At 40.0% G+C, this 19,202-nt stretch overlaps 2 protein-coding genes across 5 annotated transcripts in view; one reads left to right on the forward strand and one right to left on the reverse strand.

Annotated features, from left to right (window-relative positions):
* The window catches only part of ANKRD27 (ankyrin repeat domain 27), a 60,409-nt gene extending 50,696 nt beyond the window's left edge, over nucleotides 1–9,713 (reverse strand). For 2 of the 4 annotated variants that reach the window (XM_072117220.1, XM_072117217.1), the window contains exon 1: nucleotides 9,563–9,709. The gene's annotated coding sequence lies outside the window, so the exon portion shown is untranslated. Of the gene's footprint in view, nucleotides 1–9,562 lie in introns of all 4 variants that reach the window. The other 2 variants (XM_072117219.1, XM_072117218.1) reach the window with 2 other exon arrangements.
* Nucleotides 9,714–10,176: 463 nt separating this feature from the next.
* RGS9BP (regulator of G protein signaling 9 binding protein) lies at nucleotides 10,177–12,868 on the forward strand. Its single transcript, XM_072117221.1, has one exon. It carries the CDS (start codon nucleotides 10,667–10,669, stop codon nucleotides 11,378–11,380), a length of 714 nt encoding a protein of 237 aa, XP_071973322.1. The 5' UTR covers nucleotides 10,177–10,666; the 3' UTR covers nucleotides 11,381–12,868.
* Nucleotides 12,869–19,202: the final 6,334 nt, after the last annotated feature.

Below are 19,202 nucleotides of genomic sequence, written 5' to 3' on the forward strand. Positions count from 1 at the left end.
AAACCTGTCATCACATTTTCACATATACAGATATTCACAGGTTCCTGTAGAACCCCATTAAATAACAGACACCCTTCTTTAAAAAAAGGCAGGCTATAAAGAGCAGCAATAAAATTGCTATATACTGCAACACAGCAATATGTAGTATGAGCAATCAGACCCTGCAGGGTTAAAGTACCCTAGAGGGTCTGAAATAATACTAAATAAAAATTTTAAAAAGTAAAAGTTTTACCCTTTTACTCTGGAACACATAAAAATAAACAGTAAAAATCATAAATATGTTAGGTCTATGTCCCAAAATGCCGGTTCTATTAACATTTTTTAAAGATTATTTCGGCCGAAAATACCGAAACAGAAAAGAGTGCCGAATTGTCCGAATTGCCATTTTTTCCATCCATATAAAAAAAAAAATAATAATTATTGCTTTTGGAATGAGAGGAGTAAAAAATAGAAACACAAAAAAAAAAAAAAAACCATGACATGTTCCCTTTAAAAATAGGGAACAGAAGCCAAGCGATCCATTTAGTTGTAACCATCAATGTAAGGTCTTATCAAAAGACGTCTAGGCTGTGCCTACGATATCACTGCCATGGTAACTGACTGGCATCAATATGCAACAAACCTCATTATTCAGGACAGATACAAACTTCTTTTCACCAGAGAAAGGATTTTCCTGCAGCGTCTAGGTCTTATAAGTGCACACAGTGATAAGACATGCTGGCACCGCTATGAAGATGAACCACTAACAACTCCACTTTAGCAGCACTTCCCCTGGTACAGCAAAAACAGAGAATAAATTATTTACGCCCCTGAACTCCCAGAATTCGCAGCAACATTTGACAAAGAAAAAAAAAAAGAAAGAATTTTATAAAGGATCTAAATATTTTAAGTCTCCTGACAAAAATAGAACAGTTCCTCAAGTTCAGAGGGGCAAGAAAAAAAAAAAAAAAAAAAAAAAGGAAGCGCTTGAGGAATAAGAATTGAGGAGCCGTTACTGCTGTCATCACAATTTCTTCTTTTATGCCTAAACTATTTTCCTCCTGCTAAGGGTGCTATCATACGGCCTGTTCTTTGACAGTTCTTGGTCCGTTTTTGCATGTTTGAACCCTGTATTAACATTTCACTTTCACAAAGGAAGAAAAACTGATTTAAGCTAGCCAAAAGCATGCATTTTCAGCGAGTTTAAAAATGCACCAAGAGCGGACCAAGAACTGTCCAAGAATGCACCGTGTGACAGCACTCTAAGTCTGGCAGCACACGTGGCGTTTTGAACCGGTTTTTGGGCCTTTTTTTTTAAGCAGTCAGTTAAAAACTGCATGCGTTTTTGACCGGTTTTAGCAATTATCTTAATTAGAACAGGTCAAAAACGGACGTGTTTTTTTAAAAACGGACTGCTTAAAAACGGGTTTAAAACGCCACGTGTGCCGCCTGCCTAAGGGTGATGCCACACATCACATTTTTGGATGGTTTTAAAGCATGCGTTTGCCTGCTTTGAACCCGTTTATCTTAATTTCTAGAAATGTAGGCAGCTGTGAAACACATTAAAACCAGCAAACACATGGTGAACGTTTTAAAAACGCATGAGTTTTTAAACGGACTGAAAACACATGCTTTAAAACGGTCAAAAAATGTGACGTGTGGCATCACCCTAAGGGTGATGGGACAGGTGCTGCTTTGTCTGCATTTGCCACCGGGGGCGGGTCACGGCCAGATCGCATCGGCGTTTCTATGGAAACGCCTGCGATTGGGAACGACCTGCTGGTGTTTTGCATTAGATTAACGCAAAACACCGGCGTCTCATTCCCGATCGCAGGCGTTTCCATAGTCAGTGTAAAATCCAAGAGTGTGGGCAGGGACTCTTATGCAGATACTTCATGATTCCGCTAGTTCAGTGAATGTGCTTACATTATGAGGGTACAGGTTTATATACACTTTCATTTAGCTTCTTAATATACACTAGCATCTGATACTTGGAAATAGAGAGGAGACAGATCAGAGATGAAAGATTAGATCCATGAAATGCATATTACACATGGCATTCTCCCCTCTACTATCACAGCTCTACTATATACCTCCCTCCCTCTCCCACGGATAAAGATCTTATCTGCCCGTAGCTTTACTCTCCTCTTGCACTGGCAGTGTGTGTGTGAGCTCATGCTGGACTGCAAGGGTGGGGGCTAGAGGCAGAGAAGAGCCCAGCACCGAGCAGTGTCCTGTGACGTGCAGCCATTTCTGCATACATCCCCATCCATGACATGCCCATCCAGCCTCTAATTTTGGCAAGGTGTACAGTGATGAGTATATGCCCTCTTTGATCCACCAGAAGTCTCGAGGGCTAGAGATGATATAGGAAGTTCAGAGACCTGCTGCTGATGGGTCACGTTATGTGCAGCCCTGAAGAACTACAGAGAGTTAACCAGGCGAGTACAATATGGGTGACCCTATCAGGGTCTTGTGCTTACACTGTAAAATTTTCTTATTAGTGCCCAACCCGTTTAAAGGCTAAATGGTTCTATATGGACTGCATATACTGTGCAGGACAGGAGTCATGCATCATACAGATGCAAGGCATCACAGACATTGTAATAGTCAATACTGTTCTATGCTGGTCTAATGTATGATACATTGATAAGTCTCATTATGTTTTGCCTTCCGTTTTGTGCTCTGATAATGGAGCATAATTACTTAAAGAGGACCAGTCTTGATTTTGACCACTCTGACGAACAAAGCCTGGTGATAAATGGTTACAAGTCCTCCCTAATGCACATAAAATTAGCTGCCAGTGGGGCGCTATACCTTAATTACAGTCGTTTTTCTGATATGCAAATTAGCTTTTGTGACTCTCCTCTCTCAGGCTGGCAGTGAACCACGCCCAATTATTGTGAGTGACAGGTCTGTGTCTCTTCTAATGACTGCTCTGCTTCCTTGTACTTAGGGACAGTCTGCTAATATTTACCTACAGACATATAAAGCTCTACACTCACCGGCCACTTTATTAGGTACACCATGCTAGTAACGGGTTGGACCCCCTTTTGCCTTCAGAACTGCCTCAATTCTTTGTGGCATAGATTCAACAAGGTGCTGGAAGCATTCCTCAGAGATTTTGGTCCATATTGACATGATGGCATCACACAGTTGCCGCAGATTTGTCGGCTGTACATCCATGATGCGAATCTCCCGTTCCACCACATCCCAAAGATGCTCTATTGGATTGAGATCTGGTGACTGTGGAGGCCATTTGAGTACAGTGATCTCATTGTCATGTTCAAGAAACCAGTCTGAGATGATTCCAGATTTATGACATGGCGCATTATCCTGCTGAAAGTAGCCAACAGATGTTGGGTACATTGTGGTCATAAAGGGATGGACATGGTCAGCAACAACACTCAGGTAGGCTGTGGCGTTGCAACGATGTTCATTTGGTACCAAGAGGCCCAAAGAGTGCCAAGAAAATATTCCCCACACCATGACACCACCACCACCAGCCTGAACCGTTGATACAAGGCAGGATGGATCCATGCTTTCATGTTGTTGACGCCAAATTCTGACCCTACCATCCGAATGTCGCAGCAGAAATCGAGACTCATCAGACCAGGCAACGTTTTTCCAATCTTCTACTGTCCAATTTCGATGAGCTTGTGCAAATTGTAGCCTCAGTTTCCTGTTCTTAGCTGAAAGGAGTGGCACCCGGTGTGGTCTTCTGCTGCTGTAGCCCATCTGCCTCAAAGTTCGACGTACTGTGCGTTCAGAGATGCTCTTTTGCCTACCTTGGTTGTAACGGGTGGCGATTTGAGTCACTGTTGCCTTTCTATCAGCTCGAACCAGTCTGCCCATTCTCCTCTGACCTCTGGCATCAAGAAGGCATTTCCGCCCACAGAACTGCCGCTCACTGGATGTTTTTTCTTTTTCGGACCATTCTCTGTAAACCCTAGAGATGGTTGTACGTGAAAATCCCAGTAGATCAGCAGTTTCTGAAATACTCAGACCAGCCCTTCTGGCACCAACAACCATGCCACGTTCAAAGGCACTCAAATCACCTTTCTTCCCCTTACTGATGCTCGGTTTGAACTGCAGGAGATTGTCTTGACCATGTCTACATGCCTAAATGCACTGAGTTGCCGCCATGTGATTGGCTGATTAGAAATTAAGTGTTAACGAGCAGTTGGACTGGTGTACCTAATAAAGTGGCCGGTGAGTGTATGTGTCTTGTACATGTGTCTATGCAAGAAAAGGTTTTTAAGGGGTTTTCTACATTATTGAGCTGCTTCATGACTTCCCATAACTGCTGTAATCTCAAAGGGCTGATCACGGTTGCTCCCGCGACCAAAATCGTGGGTTCACCCGTGCCCCGCCATGTTCGCAGGCGCTCGCGCTGATGCTCGGTTTGAACTGCAGGAGATTGTCTTGGCCATGTGATTGGCTGATTAGAAATTAAGTGTTAACGAGCAGTTGGACAGGTGTACCTAATAAAGTGGCCAGTGAGTGTATGTACAGATGGGAAATATTGTACCAATTGTTTTAAACCGTGCTTTGTGTTACATTCATGACAAGTGACCTCATCGCAGGTCTTTCAGCCTTCTAAGAATAGCAAACTGTACACTACGTATGTGATTACATGAAATCACAGCAGCCTCCATGGAGGATGGAGAGGAGTAGAAGTCCATGGAGAGAGATGATGTCACTCTGGTCACATGACAAACTGTGGCCAGTAAGGAGGAATAAGGCATGGGGAGGATTAGAGGAGGCCGGGAGGGCCCGGCCAAGCAGGACAAGCCCTCTCTGATGCCAGGCAATATAAGATAAAAGGGGATTTATGTGGATGTAAGCGAAACACTTTTTAGCTAAAAGAATGGTGTTAGTCAATTAATAGAGCTCTATAGGAACCTGTCATTGGCTGTGCTATGTTCAAATGTGGTGACAGGTTCCCTTTAAAGCCCCGAGTGGACATCTGAACCTAAACTCTGTAGGCATCACCCAACTATTATTACCTGTGAAAGGAGGCCTAAGTAGTCAAATGATTAAAAGACTTAAAATTATTATATGTAGCCCACCTGAAAGCATAGACTGAGCTACAGAAGGGCAAATAGATAAACAGCCTGCTGACATGCACAATTCCTAGTGCCAAAGTGGATATTCCAAAGATCCCAGTCATAAAATCATAAAGTGCTCCCCCAAGTTACTGGACTTATTGCAAATCCTAAAATAGCCTTAAAATGTACTGGCTCATATAGATGGGCCTTGCACTACTAAGAAACTGACCACTTAATATCTAGTGTTGCACCACTATACAGGCAATGATGAATGGCTAGTTATGCAGATATGTCACAGGACCTCCAGCACAGAGACACAACGCTAGTAACAGACTATGTGAGGAATGTAAGAAGCTGCAAAGACTGTTCTCACATGTGATGAGCACATTCAAAAAGGATTTTCCTCTCGGCAAAGTCTTGAAAGAAAAAAAAAATTAAAATGTGAAAATTGAATGAAACCAATAAAGACTTTCTGGTGAAAGTATAATGTAACTTCCTCATCCAAGAAACATTGTTCTGTAATGGAAAAATATCCTCTGCAGGATACATTTTCCATCTTTATTCTCATTTTTGCTCTAAAAAGCATATGTAAACTTTCATCAAAATTGTGTAAATAGTCCAGAAGATAAAGGCTGTATTTCTTTTGTTTCCTCTTCCTATCTTATATAAGCAGTTTGTGTAAACCAGCTTTGTGTCCTATATCCACTGACTGCTAAGAGATAAAGCAGCATCTATATACTTCTCTCTATACATACCATCTCTGGATAGTCTAATCACTTCAGACAGCTGAATCGTCAAGGGAAATATGGTAAGAAAAGAGTTAATCGTTAGCCTCCTTATCTGTCTTAAGTGATGGAAGGCTTTCAGATACACCGCTGGCTGCAGGAGGCACAGAGAAGCTGTTTTACACAATGAAATATATTACAAAGTTTACAATTATCACCGGCTCTATTCATTTCTAAAAAAATAGCCTTAACTGTTTTAAGAAAATCTAGCATCAAAATATATCATGATAAACCCGAAAGATTGAGGCACTATGACTGTGGTGATGATCTTATATTTGTTACCCATGGCCTCCTTCCTTTTAAAAGTATGGTAATGAGCCAGAGGGGCTCAGGGGGGGTTTGTTTCCAGAGCCCCTCAGCAATGTCTTTCACTGTTTGTTACAATGAGCAGAGCAGGTTTCCCCTCTGCTCTGGGAAGGAGAGACATGTTCTGCTCATTGTAACATCCTTTGAGGCTGCAGTGCTTAAAGGCTCTGGAAATGCCCCCCCCCCCCCCCCCCATATCCCCTAATTTTCACTAGCACAATTTAAAAGTTTACTTTAGAATAAAGGAGGCCCTGGAATGGAATTTAAGAAGATTACCACAGTCTCGGTACTTGGAGCTATAAGTAAGTGCCCCTTTTATCATTTATTTTGATGGTAGACGCACTTTAACCCCTTAGCGCTCTGCGCCGTAGCTGTACTGCGCTGAGTCCCGCGAATAGCGCTCAGCGCAGTACAGCTACTGCGCAGAGACAATGCCGGTTCAGCGCTGTATAGCAGCCGAACCGGCATCGTTAGCCGCGGGATTTCAACGGTAATCTACCGTTGACATCCCCGGCTATCACCCGCGGTCGGAGTGGGCTCCGATCGCGGGTGTTTAACCCGTTAAATGCCGCGGTCAACGCGACCGCGGCATTTAACATGCCTTCTGGGGGTCTTTACCCCACGATCGGCCCCCCCGCACCGTTTTCGGGGGGGCCGATCGCTGTTTTGGCTCCTCTGGGGTCCGATCGGGACCCCAGAGAAGCCTGGAGGGTTTACCTTTAAGATGGCGTCTGTGACGTCATCTTAAAGGCAAAGTGTCAGCCTATGCATCTGCATAGGCTGGCACTGATAATACCCTGCAATACATTAGTATTGCAGAGTATTATCAAGAACAAGCAATCAGATGATTGCTTGTTCATATCCCATGGTGGATCATGTAAAAAAATGTAAAAAATAATGTTTTTCAATAAAAAATTACTTTATAAATCACTAAAAATGCCCATAAGCCCCAAAACATATAAAGAGACATATAACGCTCAAAAAAGTCTAAATCATAACACAAACCCCACATATATAGTATCACCGCGTCCGTAACAATCCATAGAATAAAACTAAATAACTATTGAACCCATATGATGAACGCCGTAAAAAAAAAACGTCAAAAACCCGCCAAAAATTATGATTTTTACCTATTATATCCCACTTAAAATGCAATAAAAAGTGATCAACAAAACATATGTACTCCAGAATGATATTGTTGCAAAGAACAACATGTCCCGCAAAAAACAAGCCATCAACCAGCTCTGTAGCCAAAAACGTAACAATGTTATGCCACTTGGAAGACGGCAATGCAAAAATGATAGATTTTTCCCCACATTAGGGTTTTATTTGGCAAATTTAGTAAAACATAAGAAAAAATATTCATGTCTGGTATCCCCGTAATCGTATCGACCCATAGAATAAAGATAACAGGATTATTAGGATATACGGTGAACACGGAAAAAAAAAAAAGTAAAAAATCCAGTACAGAATTGATGCTTTTCTACTCATGACCTCAAAAAAAGTTCCAAAATTTTCAACAATAGGTGATACCAACCCCAAAATGGTAACACTGGAAAAAGCATCTCATCGCGCAAAAAAAATGCCGTCACATGACCCAAATAACGGAAAAGCGAAAATTTTATAGCCTTCAAAAGGGGGCAACCAGAAAACTAAAATCCTGGCAGCTGCAGGGTGCTCCTTCCCTTCTGCGCCTCGCTGTGCCCCCATAACACAAGTAACGGCCACGTGTGGGGGGTCGCTGCACTCAGGAGAAATTGTAGAACAAATTTTATGGTGAGTTTTCTCTTTTTCTCTTTTGGAAATGTGTAAATTTTAGGGCTAAATGAACGTATAACCGACAAAATTTGATAAATTTGAAATTTCTAAATTTCACCGCCATTTTGATTCAATTACTATGAAGATCTCAAGGGGTTAATAATCTTTGTAAATGCTGTTTCTGATAGTTTGAGGGGTGCAGATTTGAAAATGGGTTGGTTATATAGGAGGTTTTGTTGCTAAATATGTAAAATTTGATTTCAAACAGTATTTATCCCCAAAATAGTCAATTCCGAAAATACGGAAAATCGCTATTCGATTTGTAGGCCGCGTGACGTCAAAATAAATTATCCAAACATTTCAAAAATTATGAAAATGTAAAGTAGACAAATGGGAAATGTTATTCTGCAAGTTATTTAGGTGGTAAATCTATCTGCCTGAAAACGCGGTGATTTTGAATTTCAAAAATGGCAAATTTTTCTAAAAATTCATCATTTTTTCCCTTTTTTTGTAAATAAACGCAAAACTTATCAGCCAAAATTTACCACTAAAATGAAGTACAACATGTGGGGAAAAAACTATCTCAGAATCGCTTTGATAAGTAACAGTGTTCAAAAGTTATTACCACAGGAAGAGACACTGGTCAAATTTCAAAAAAAAGTTGCGAGCCTTAACCTGCAAACAGGCTGCGTCCTTAAGGGGTTAATTACTCTTTAAACTTACTCTTTACTCATGTCCACTCAACCACCCAGGAAGGATAGTTGTGGGGTGCTATTGAGTCTGTAACACACATCTATACCAAAAGTGGCAGATCAAGGAGATACGACAAATGGTGTGGGTATTAATGTAGTTTGGGGGCATGGGCATTTGAAACTCATGCAGAGATCATATAACCACCAATGTATTTAGGGTGAGAGAATCCCTTGTAAGCAGATGATGTCTCTACCATCAGTAGCATCCAGTGCATTCTGATAAGCATCAATGATTTGTAGAACAGACAAATGTGTGTGGGGAGATGGTAAGGAGTAATTCATTCACTTTTAATGAAGTGGCGTAACTAGGAGAGGCAGGGCCCCATAGCAGACTTCTGAAGGGGACTCCCTGCTTAAAAATATACATATATTACATTCCTATTTACATAAACATACAGTTCATGACTCATACATACACATATAGAGCACCTCACATATACACACATACAGTGCCATATACAGACATACAGCTTACATACACACATAACATACTGTATTTATACACCATATACACACACATAAACAATATATATACCACAATGTGCAGCATAATATGTATGTTATGATGCACATTCTTTAGTGTCAGGTCGGATGATGGAGCCCCCTGACACTGTGGGCCCCATAGCGGCTGCTATCGCTGTAGTTAAGCCCCTGTATAAGAGACATCATGTGACCAAGGCCACAACACACAGGTGGTCACATAGTCCAAGCCTTAGTCACTACAGGTCCTGGTTCAGCATATGTATTATGTGACTTTTACATTCACGTAAACACATTATTATATAGAAGATAATGTCACCGACCCTTATGCTGGGAGCTCTTCTCATAATGGGCCCCTATCCCCTGGACAGTCACCTTCCCACATAGAGGTCTTGAAAATAAACAGGAGGAGGAGGAGAACCCATGAGCAAATGAGAGTTTCCATACTCACTCACGGTGACATACCGCTCCACACTCCTTCGCAGTAGACGCTCTCCTTTCCCCCAGCTCTCCTAAGCATAGCACTGAACTAGACGGACAACACTGAAGGCAGCCAATGAACGCGGGTCTCAATGTAACTGACACTCTTCTTATCCAATGAAAAACGGCCAAGGGCAGGTCGGTCAATTACTGAGCCTCTAGAGGGCGTAGAACTGGCTGTACCGGTGACACGCAAGTCCTGGCGGCCATTTTTAAAGCGGTAAACCCCGACTCCTCCAGTTTTTACTGATAACGAATCGTGTATTATTGAAAGTATTTTTAATGATAACAGAACATATAATAGACGTACTCCTGAAAGGTAATATACCAAAAGTTTGTTTCGGTATTCATGTAAAATCTACAACATGAGAGAAAGCTGTATAATTTAATGGCCAAATGACTGAAATAAATGAAAGCATTGTATTTAAATAGTCACGTATTGTTACTCAAATACTGCATATTCTGTTTGACAATTGAAGTAAAAGTTAGTAAAGCATCGCTGTGCCCTTAGCAAAGATGGCGACTGCTGAATTAGCGTCGATCATATGTCGCCTCCTCCTTAATGTGTGTTGTCCTCACGTGACTTCTGCAGGTGGTGGCTATTCCAGGCTGTGCAGAGCTGAGAGCGAGATGCTTGGACAGCTCCCTGCTGAATGCCAAGAGGCTGCAGCCAAAGACTCTGCATTTTTGCTGGAGCTGGAGGCAGGAATGCAGAGCTGTGGATGGTTATGGGACATACTTTCAACTAATCTAGAAGTCTAAGGCATCAGAAAATTCGATTTTTAGGATTTGCAAACAATCAAACTCAGAAAAAAAACCAATTTCATCTTGAAATCTTTTATTTTTATTTTTTCCGGTTATTTTCATGCAACAATTGCAACAGGACAATGATCTCAATTTTCTCCATAGAGTTTGACTTTGATTTTGTTCTTCCAGCACCAAAAGATTCAAAACTTTCAGCTTTCTCCAAGGACATTCTTATAAGTATATTCCTGATGGAGTCCTGTGCTCTCAGCAGTTTTTAAGGTTCCATCTGTTTCCTTATCAGCTGAGATTGCACGGTTCCTTAGTAGAGATGTTGAAGGAGGAATGCAAGGCATTACTAGATGCTCTGAATAAGGTGACAGCATGTTACAGACATCTGGTACTCACCATCGGTGGCACCGCAGACTCCCAGAACCTACGGGAGGAGTTGAAGAAGACTCGACAGAAAGCCCAAGAGTTAGCAGTTGCCAACAGGAACAAGCTGACCACCACTCTGAAGGACAACAGTCTTAGCAAAGAAGACAAGGCTGAGTTTGAGAGACTATGGGTTATATTTTCCACTTGCATGGATCTGCTTGAGACGGACATGAGAAGAGCACTGGAACTTGGTCAAGAATTCCCTCTTAACATACCCAAAAAGCACATCATACAGACTGGCATGAGCGGGGGTACTTCAGGTGTGGCAGCCCGGGCCATGAGTGTTCAGAACATGAAATATGATGGGGAGCACAATATAGATGTGATGGACCTAATGGATTTGGAAAATGAGATCAAACAAGTAGATGAGATGATGCATGAGATGGAAATGAAAGTTGGTGTTCCTCAGTGGACCGTTGAAGCTAAGCAGAACCCGGGAGCTGAACTCAAGTGTGCAACAAGCGCTGGTGCTTCATCTCCTGGGACCATATCTACAGAAGAGCACAAGGCTATTTGTGACCTAAGTAAACTTTTGGCTGCGGTGGTCTTTAGTGCAGTCCTCTTCATTGCTATCGTACTGGCTGTTTGTGTGGTCAAACTTTCATAAGCTAAGATGTTATTATTTTTTTTTTTAAGTATCCAAAAACATTGGGATTAACATGTAGACCTGGTACCCAACAGATGGACCAATTATTGGGTGACATTACAGAATTATGTAGGTTGACATATTATGAAACCTTCTGCCGATGGGCCTAACCTTTTAATCCAGATTTGCCATCCATCATCTTATCTGCCAACTGCAGTAGAGGAGTATGCTAGTCATATTCCACATTTTCTTTCTGCAAATATCCTATATAACTTATATGTTTCCTTCTGTAACTTTAACGTTTGCATGGCACAAAATTTAGGACTGGAAGATTACTTGATCAGTAGATTCCACACCAAATGAAATGCCATCTTTCTGTTTGCACTAGCACCACTAAATCCTTAAAGTAACGGTGTTAACCATTCATTGCAAGGCATCTGTTTACCCACACAGGCAGCTAAAGGGTTCACTGACTGTGAGACCGAGCACGTCTGCATGGATTTTATGTCTTTGTGCAATGCCTTTACAGGAGATCCCTACTTCTCAGATATCCACAGTATTTACAGCAAAGAACTATATTTAAGATGCACAAGAAACAGTCTTCCACACAAGCCTAATGCAGTTACAGTATATATGCTGGGCTTGTTATATAAGAATGAGATGGCTTCCTCTGGACGTGGTGAAAGTGCTGGATAAATGCAATCCCAGAGCAATACAACGGTGGGGACAAAAAGACAGGGCATTTTAAGCAACTTGGGAAATATTCTGTTGTTTACAGTCCTACCAGATAGTAATATCAATTCCTGCATTATCACCACACTTGTGCTTTATTGTTCATGTCACAAAATCCTAGATAAGTCACAGAAAATACTGTTAATTTATAGAAAAAAATAGCATTGATACCGTAATTCTCTCAAAGCCCCCACCACCCATATACTGTTTGTCTGTATATTTTTATTTTTTTTTTACCTCTGTGGTTGTCATTACTTATCAGCCCAACATCTGCCACAAGATTACAATTACATGAACATATAGGACAATGTAATGCCTCTTGATGTTGAGGTCTGACTATGTAAAACATAATTAGCAGTATGTGATTCTCCATCTCATGCTTCCATACACAGAACTTTATGTATTGTGACTATTAGTAAAACTCACGTCTGCTGCTACATTCTAGGTGCTAGCAGTTATTCACAGTAGTTTAATAGCTTTCTGATATGCAATGGTCCCCAAACTCTTATATTGGAGGCCATGATCATAGACAAGAATGAAGAGGGGAATGGTTGTTTACATGTGAACTGCACTTAGGCTCTGTGTCTCATTTGTATCTTGGTTTCTTTTATGAACAGAATTTATCTTGCACTGCCAATTTACTTCCACAGTTAGATACCACTGGTGCCCAGTGCACCTAATTGATTTAGATAATTAGTTTTGGTTAATGAAATTTACATTCTCAGAATTTATGAATCTGTCTGAAAAGTAGAATGTTTAAAAACACACTTTATTATGCACGTTAAAAACTGGGCCCCATGTACCCAAAAATATTTGATCAGAATTCAGGATTTCATGCACGCTAGCCGGAACGGGTACAGGTAAATGTTGCGTTCTGCCGCTCCACAATAGCACACGTGCAGGAAACTAAATTAGGTAAGATGAATGTGCTGATCTGGTACTTTTATGTGAGTGTTGACACCAATCTGTCCATGTCTGCCATTCCGGCACTGTACCCAATTTACTTTCATGCACGTGTGCTATTGTGGAGCGGCAGAACGCAACATTTACCTGTTCCCGTTCCGGCTAGCGTGCATGAAAGCCTGAATTCTGATCAAATATTTTTGGGTACATGGGGCCCAGTTTTTAACTTGCATAATAAAGTGTGTTTTTAAACGTTTTACTTTTCAGGCACCTAAATGACTTACCATAGGCTCACTGAGGTGCCTGGTTATGATTTAAAAATATATGGATATTTTCTTACATGTGGTTCTGTAGTAAATGTAGTTATAGATCTTTCAATTCATAGATTCAAATACTGTTTCAGCTCTCCAAATGCCATGATTCTCAAACAACATGTATTTTCACTGGTTCCAGTAGAAATTTGGAATTCACTGAAATTCTGTGTGTGAGGAAGTATAATGGTGTAGGCTAATTTCTATGGGTCTAGGTTCTGAAAAGCAGATGTCTGTATCATCTTCACTTTCTTTTTAATTAAAGAGCACCTTTCACCATCTCCATTATCTTCAGCCCTGGCACAGTTGGAATTTTTCTCTAGCCCCATCTTTCCAGAGCTGTAGTTTTTCCACCTATTTTATTAACTAGGCTTTTTTAAGTTTAGGTGGGGAGTACCAGGCTATCTGTTTAAGTACAGGACTTTCCAACTTATAGTAGAAAACCTGATAAGCATAAGGGCGCACATTTTTCAAAAATAGTTCAAACTGCACTGTGTGAACTTTGCCTGTAGAGTGTGCAGTGAGCAACAGATTCATGAATTATGTTGCACGTTCTTCATGAATCTGGCACCCCCTGCATTGCTCTGACAGAGTGCACCAACTTTTTTTTGGTGCACCTTTCACATAGAGCGTGTGACACAATTGTGTCGGACACTGCATGATAAATCTGTTGCACGGTCCAACTTGCACAGGAATGCCCATTTGTGTGCAGAATAGTGCAGCAGCGACACCAGTGTGTCATGGACACTTCTTAAATACATGTTCAAGCAGTCGGCGCAGGGGCTTTAATAAATCAAGGTCATGGGGTATCAAAACTATGAGAAGGGGAACAGTCGAGGCTAGAGAAAAATTTCCAGCTGAGACAGAATTAAAGGATGATAAGAGACAACTCGGATGTACATGGTGAAGGCCCTCTTTAAATATAAAGGATGTGTAGGTGACCTCTCCCTACTCCCATCCTAATGTTTTTTTTTGTTTAATGTTTTGTTTACAAGATGTGGCTAATAAGATTGGACTACATTGCTTAATACTGTACATTAATTTTTAGTGTAAAGCACACCAGTGATGAACGTGTTTTGTGGCTTGCACAACATTCAGTTAAACAAGCACTATTTTGATAACTTTGCCTTGCCTTGTATTACATCTAGATTAGGGCGCCACCATTGCCATATTTGTGAAATCCTGGAGAACTGTTCTTCATCCTTCTTTAGAAAATGGCCACCATCACTATGGTTGTTCAAACAGTTGACTCGTTACAGAGAGAATGACCATGTTGCCCATAGCAAATAATCGGTGTTCAATATTAATTGTTGGGGAAAGATGTAACATTATCGCCGGTCGTCATAAGTATATGCATGTGCCATTTTGTGCCTCTTGGTTCTCAACAGCATAATCATAATCAAGTACAATTTTTTTTTTAGGAGCTTAGTGGAGAGAAGCTAGCAAGATATGACTAGACTGTTGTTACAAGAAGTACCAAATCATTCAGAAAGTATTGCATGGGTTGGTATTGGCTGCCCCCTCATTGAGGGGGTTGCCTACACATTCTCATAAAGTGGAATCTTTGTGGTAATTTTCTTTACGTTTAGTTACACATTTCAGTAACATTTCATTGTACAGAGCAACAAACAAGTACAAATAATGCTATACTACATGACATTTATATCAAGTGCAAGATGTCACGTGCTGTAATCTGTTATTGTAGCAATATAACATGCATCTGAAATGGCATCTGTATTACTCAGGTTATATAGCAAGAGTTAAAGGGGTTTTCCAGGGAAACAAGTTAGGCTCCATCCACAGGATAGGGCCTAACTTGCTGGTTGTGGGGGTCTTAGTGATGAGACCCCACAGATCACAAGAACGGGGGATCCAATGGGGTCCAAGGTACCTCCGTTAGACCCCTTGGTGCTCGGCAATCTCCATCAGCTCCATAGAAATGAATGGAGCAGAACGGACGTGTGTGAATGTCTACTCTGTTCATCTCTGGGAGCGAAGAGGGGGCTGACAGAGGTACTTCTGACCCCATCTCATGATCTGTGGGGTCTCATCACTGAGACACCCACCGATCAGCAAGTTAGGCTATATCCCATGGATAGGGCCTAACTTGTTTCCTGGGAAACCACTTAAAGGGATGTCCCCTGTTTAGCAAATAAATGTTATTGTTTCTATTATGAGAAGTTATACAATTTTACAATATACTTTCTGTATCAATTCCTCATGGAATGTTTACTTGATGTTATTCTATAATATAAATCCACTGGAAGTAGACATAGATGCTTTGTATAGAAAGACTGCATGCACAGATCTAGAAAACTATGAGGAATTGATGCAGAAAATATGTTGGAAAATGTTTCATCATTCAAACAATTACTCTCATGGTACAGTTCATTTAAAATGAATGGATGGTAACAATAAAAGCTTTAGAAATAATCCAATTAATATGGTATAAATAAAACCCAGAATAGATGAGTCGATGCAAATTTTACAAATTCATATGGATTACTGGCTGCAAATTAGTATGGATCATTTGTATACCGGTATATTTTTCTGTATTTAATGTGCATATATTTCTAATAATATTTATTTATAGTAATGTAACTGTTAATATGAAATATAATTTGTGCCATAAATATGTGATCAATGCTGGGCCTTATTTACATTTCTGTGTGACATGAATGTGTTCTAGCCATCGTCATCGTAGATAGCAAACACATCCATTCACTTTGTTTTTGCTGCTTTGCGAACAACCACAGTCTTCGTGAGGAGGAAAAAAAGTGCACCCTCTTTGTATTCTATGGTTTGACTTATCTGGACATAAAAAATAACAATAAAAACAATCAAAAATTAAAATGAGGTGAAAATAACTTTAGCTAAAGAAAAGACACTACATACAGACTGTGTTATTAATTAACCATAATGAAGGTAAATATTAAAGCCAAGGTTAAAAAAATAAGTACTCCCAATGGAATAATAGCGTGTCAAATGCCCTTTACCAGAAATAACTCAAAGTAATTGTTTTTTAGGACTTTATCAGTCTTTCACAGCATACTGAAGGAATTTTGTCCCACTTGATCAGGTTTCTTTAGTTCATTCTTGTTGATGCACATCTTTCTTAAACCCAAAGTGTCACTGAGTACAGTCATGGTACTGTTAAGAGTGTTTGGAGAGGGTCACTGGATGAGTCCTCTCTGTACATGGCAGGTGTCTGCTGTACTATATTCCATAAGATAAACTTTTCCGTCATTTTGCCACCCTTCAAAATTGTTGTAAAAAGTGATCAAAAGGTCAAACAGTTCTCAAAAAGACATTTTGAAAAGTTCATCTTGTTTCACAAAAACACTTACACTTTAAACAGACCCCTAAACTGAGGCATTAATAGGGTAATGGGTGTCAGAGTATGGAGATACAAGCTGCTGTGCTGTGGATTATTTTAATATTGCTTGACCTGGTTTAGGCCACACTTTAGCTGATGGCTGGCTTTACATTTGTCTAACCCCTCTTAACAAACATTTATTCCCTGTACCTAGTAATGTCATGAAGTTAAGCATATAACATGCTGGGTTAAATTTTCTAGTGTGATAGCTATCAGCTGTCATCCCATTGTTAATACTTTTATTAGCCATAGAGCAATGAAAAAAATTGTTTGGAAATGGAATTATGACCCTTACCAAATTGATAAGCAACAGCATTGGGGGTATTTATTATGCCTTTTTTATGTTTTATTCCCCTGGCAGCAACAGAGGGGGCCTTGGGATATTAAATTTTTGATAGCTTGTGCCAGGCTATATTTATTATAGGTAAAGATAGTTAATTTATAAATATCCAGCTCACCTGTTCTGCATGTAGGTCACTTATTGTGCGGTATCCAAAGTCCAAATGTGAACGGTGCTCGGGTCCTGGTTGAAAAAGAAAGCCTTTGCCGCTTCAGGTATAGCATATAATGAAGAGATTGATGGATCCAGCACTCGTTGAGGATTTGTTAAAAATGAATATTCTTTATTTAATCCATTTTATACAAATACAAAAAAGCCATAAAATGGATTAAATAAAGAATATGCATTTTTAACATATCCTCAACGAGTGCTGGATCCATCAATCTCTTCATTCTATATTTATTATAACCTTGTGCCAGGTTATAGCACAATTCTAGGCATCTGGGAGTGCAATCCTCTTAGTCCACGCCTGAGCTTCTTAGCATATCCAGGGAAGCACATGATAGTGAGGGGAATATCAAAATTCACTTTTTATAAATTCCCTCCAATGTTTCTGACCAGCAAACTGCCAAAACCTTTGCTTTCATAAAGGTGGTCACAACTGCTAAAGATCAATTAATCAGGTTGTTTGAACAATTATGGTAGTCAGTTATTCATATTTAGTTTTATTCTTTCGTCGTTTCCTCAAAGCAATAAAATCAAAATTAGGTAGACTTTCTTTTCTAATTCTGTTACCTGATAAACCCCAGACCATATGGGGATAGATTACTGTATTAAAAACATTTTTTAAAAGTCTTCCATTTTTCACTGATATGAAAACCAAATCTTAGCACATCTGTAAAAGCAGCAGTTTTTCTACTTTTATACGGCCTTAAAGGTAGCCACCATAATTTTATACTAGTCTGAAATAGAAATTATAAAGATGACACCATAAACTGTTTACCTTTGCAATAACCTTCCTGTAATTTTGTGGATTGTGTATAACCACTGCTATGTGGACTGCAGCAAAGTGTTCTCTACCTAGTTTTGTACCTAGTCTGCAGCACCTTATAGATACCTGCACTACGCTATGTATCAACTGACTACTGGAGCCAAAATATGTCACCTTTTTCTGCTTCAAAAAGGCCCAAAATATAAAATCTGGTACAAACATCTTAATGTGAATGGGTTTATAAGACTATGTCCATCTCCGCTGGGGTTTGTATGCCAATCTCAGAAGCATCATTCTTTTCCCCTATGAATCAAAGCACAGTGACCTAGGCTCTGGCTGATCAATAGACTGGATTGTGAGCACAATGTACAGCCTTTCATTGTCACATTAAAATTTGCACATATCCCACTGCTTAAAATCTAAGAATGAACTGAACCAGTATTATAACATTCTACCCATCCACTCCTGGTTTATGATGACAGGTCACTTTAAGCTGTCGACAGGCAGAAATAAAAAAAAGTTTGGGAATTAATAATTTATACCATTCTGCTTAATTATTAAAACTCATATTCTTCTCTTCTCTATAACTCATCTGTGGTAGTAGATGAAATAGCAATCCCTATAACCTTAATGTGTATTCTATGGTCATTCGCCATGACAGAGACTTACTGCCTACACAATGTGAAAACCTTAATCTTAGATGAGCTAATGGATCAGCCCAATTTACCAGTCATGTAAACTGACAAATCAATGTCCACTGTTGTTTTTGCACTTTTGTAGTTAATTGATAATTGAGATATTGATTTGCATATATAAAATATAGTAGGATAAATCTTTAAATGGGTATTCCTGTCTTTTATATGGTTGGTTGAGGTCTGACTCATGGAAATCCTACTAATCTTGACAACTAAATCAGCACCGGACTAACACTTAATTCTTAAGATTTGGGACTCTGACCACTGGTAGTATGTCACCACTCAATTAGGTCAATTAGGATTCACTAAATCATTTATATTTGCCAAATGCCAGAATAACACGAGAGAGAGATTTTCTGCTAAGCCAAAAGTTTACATTACACGAAGATTACAGTACTTTGCCTTTAAACTATTTTGGACAGCCCATATGATGATGATCATATCTTTTGCAACATCTGAATTTATAAGAGACACACCTATGTATGTACAGGCGGTCCCCTACTTAAGAACACTCGACTTACATACGACCCCTAGTTACAAACGGACCACTGGATA

The sequence above is a fragment of the Engystomops pustulosus genome, chromosome 7 (genome assembly GCF_040894005.1).
Source record: "Engystomops pustulosus chromosome 7, aEngPut4.maternal, whole genome shotgun sequence".
Lineage (NCBI taxonomy): Eukaryota > Metazoa > Chordata > Amphibia > Anura > Leptodactylidae > Engystomops > Engystomops pustulosus.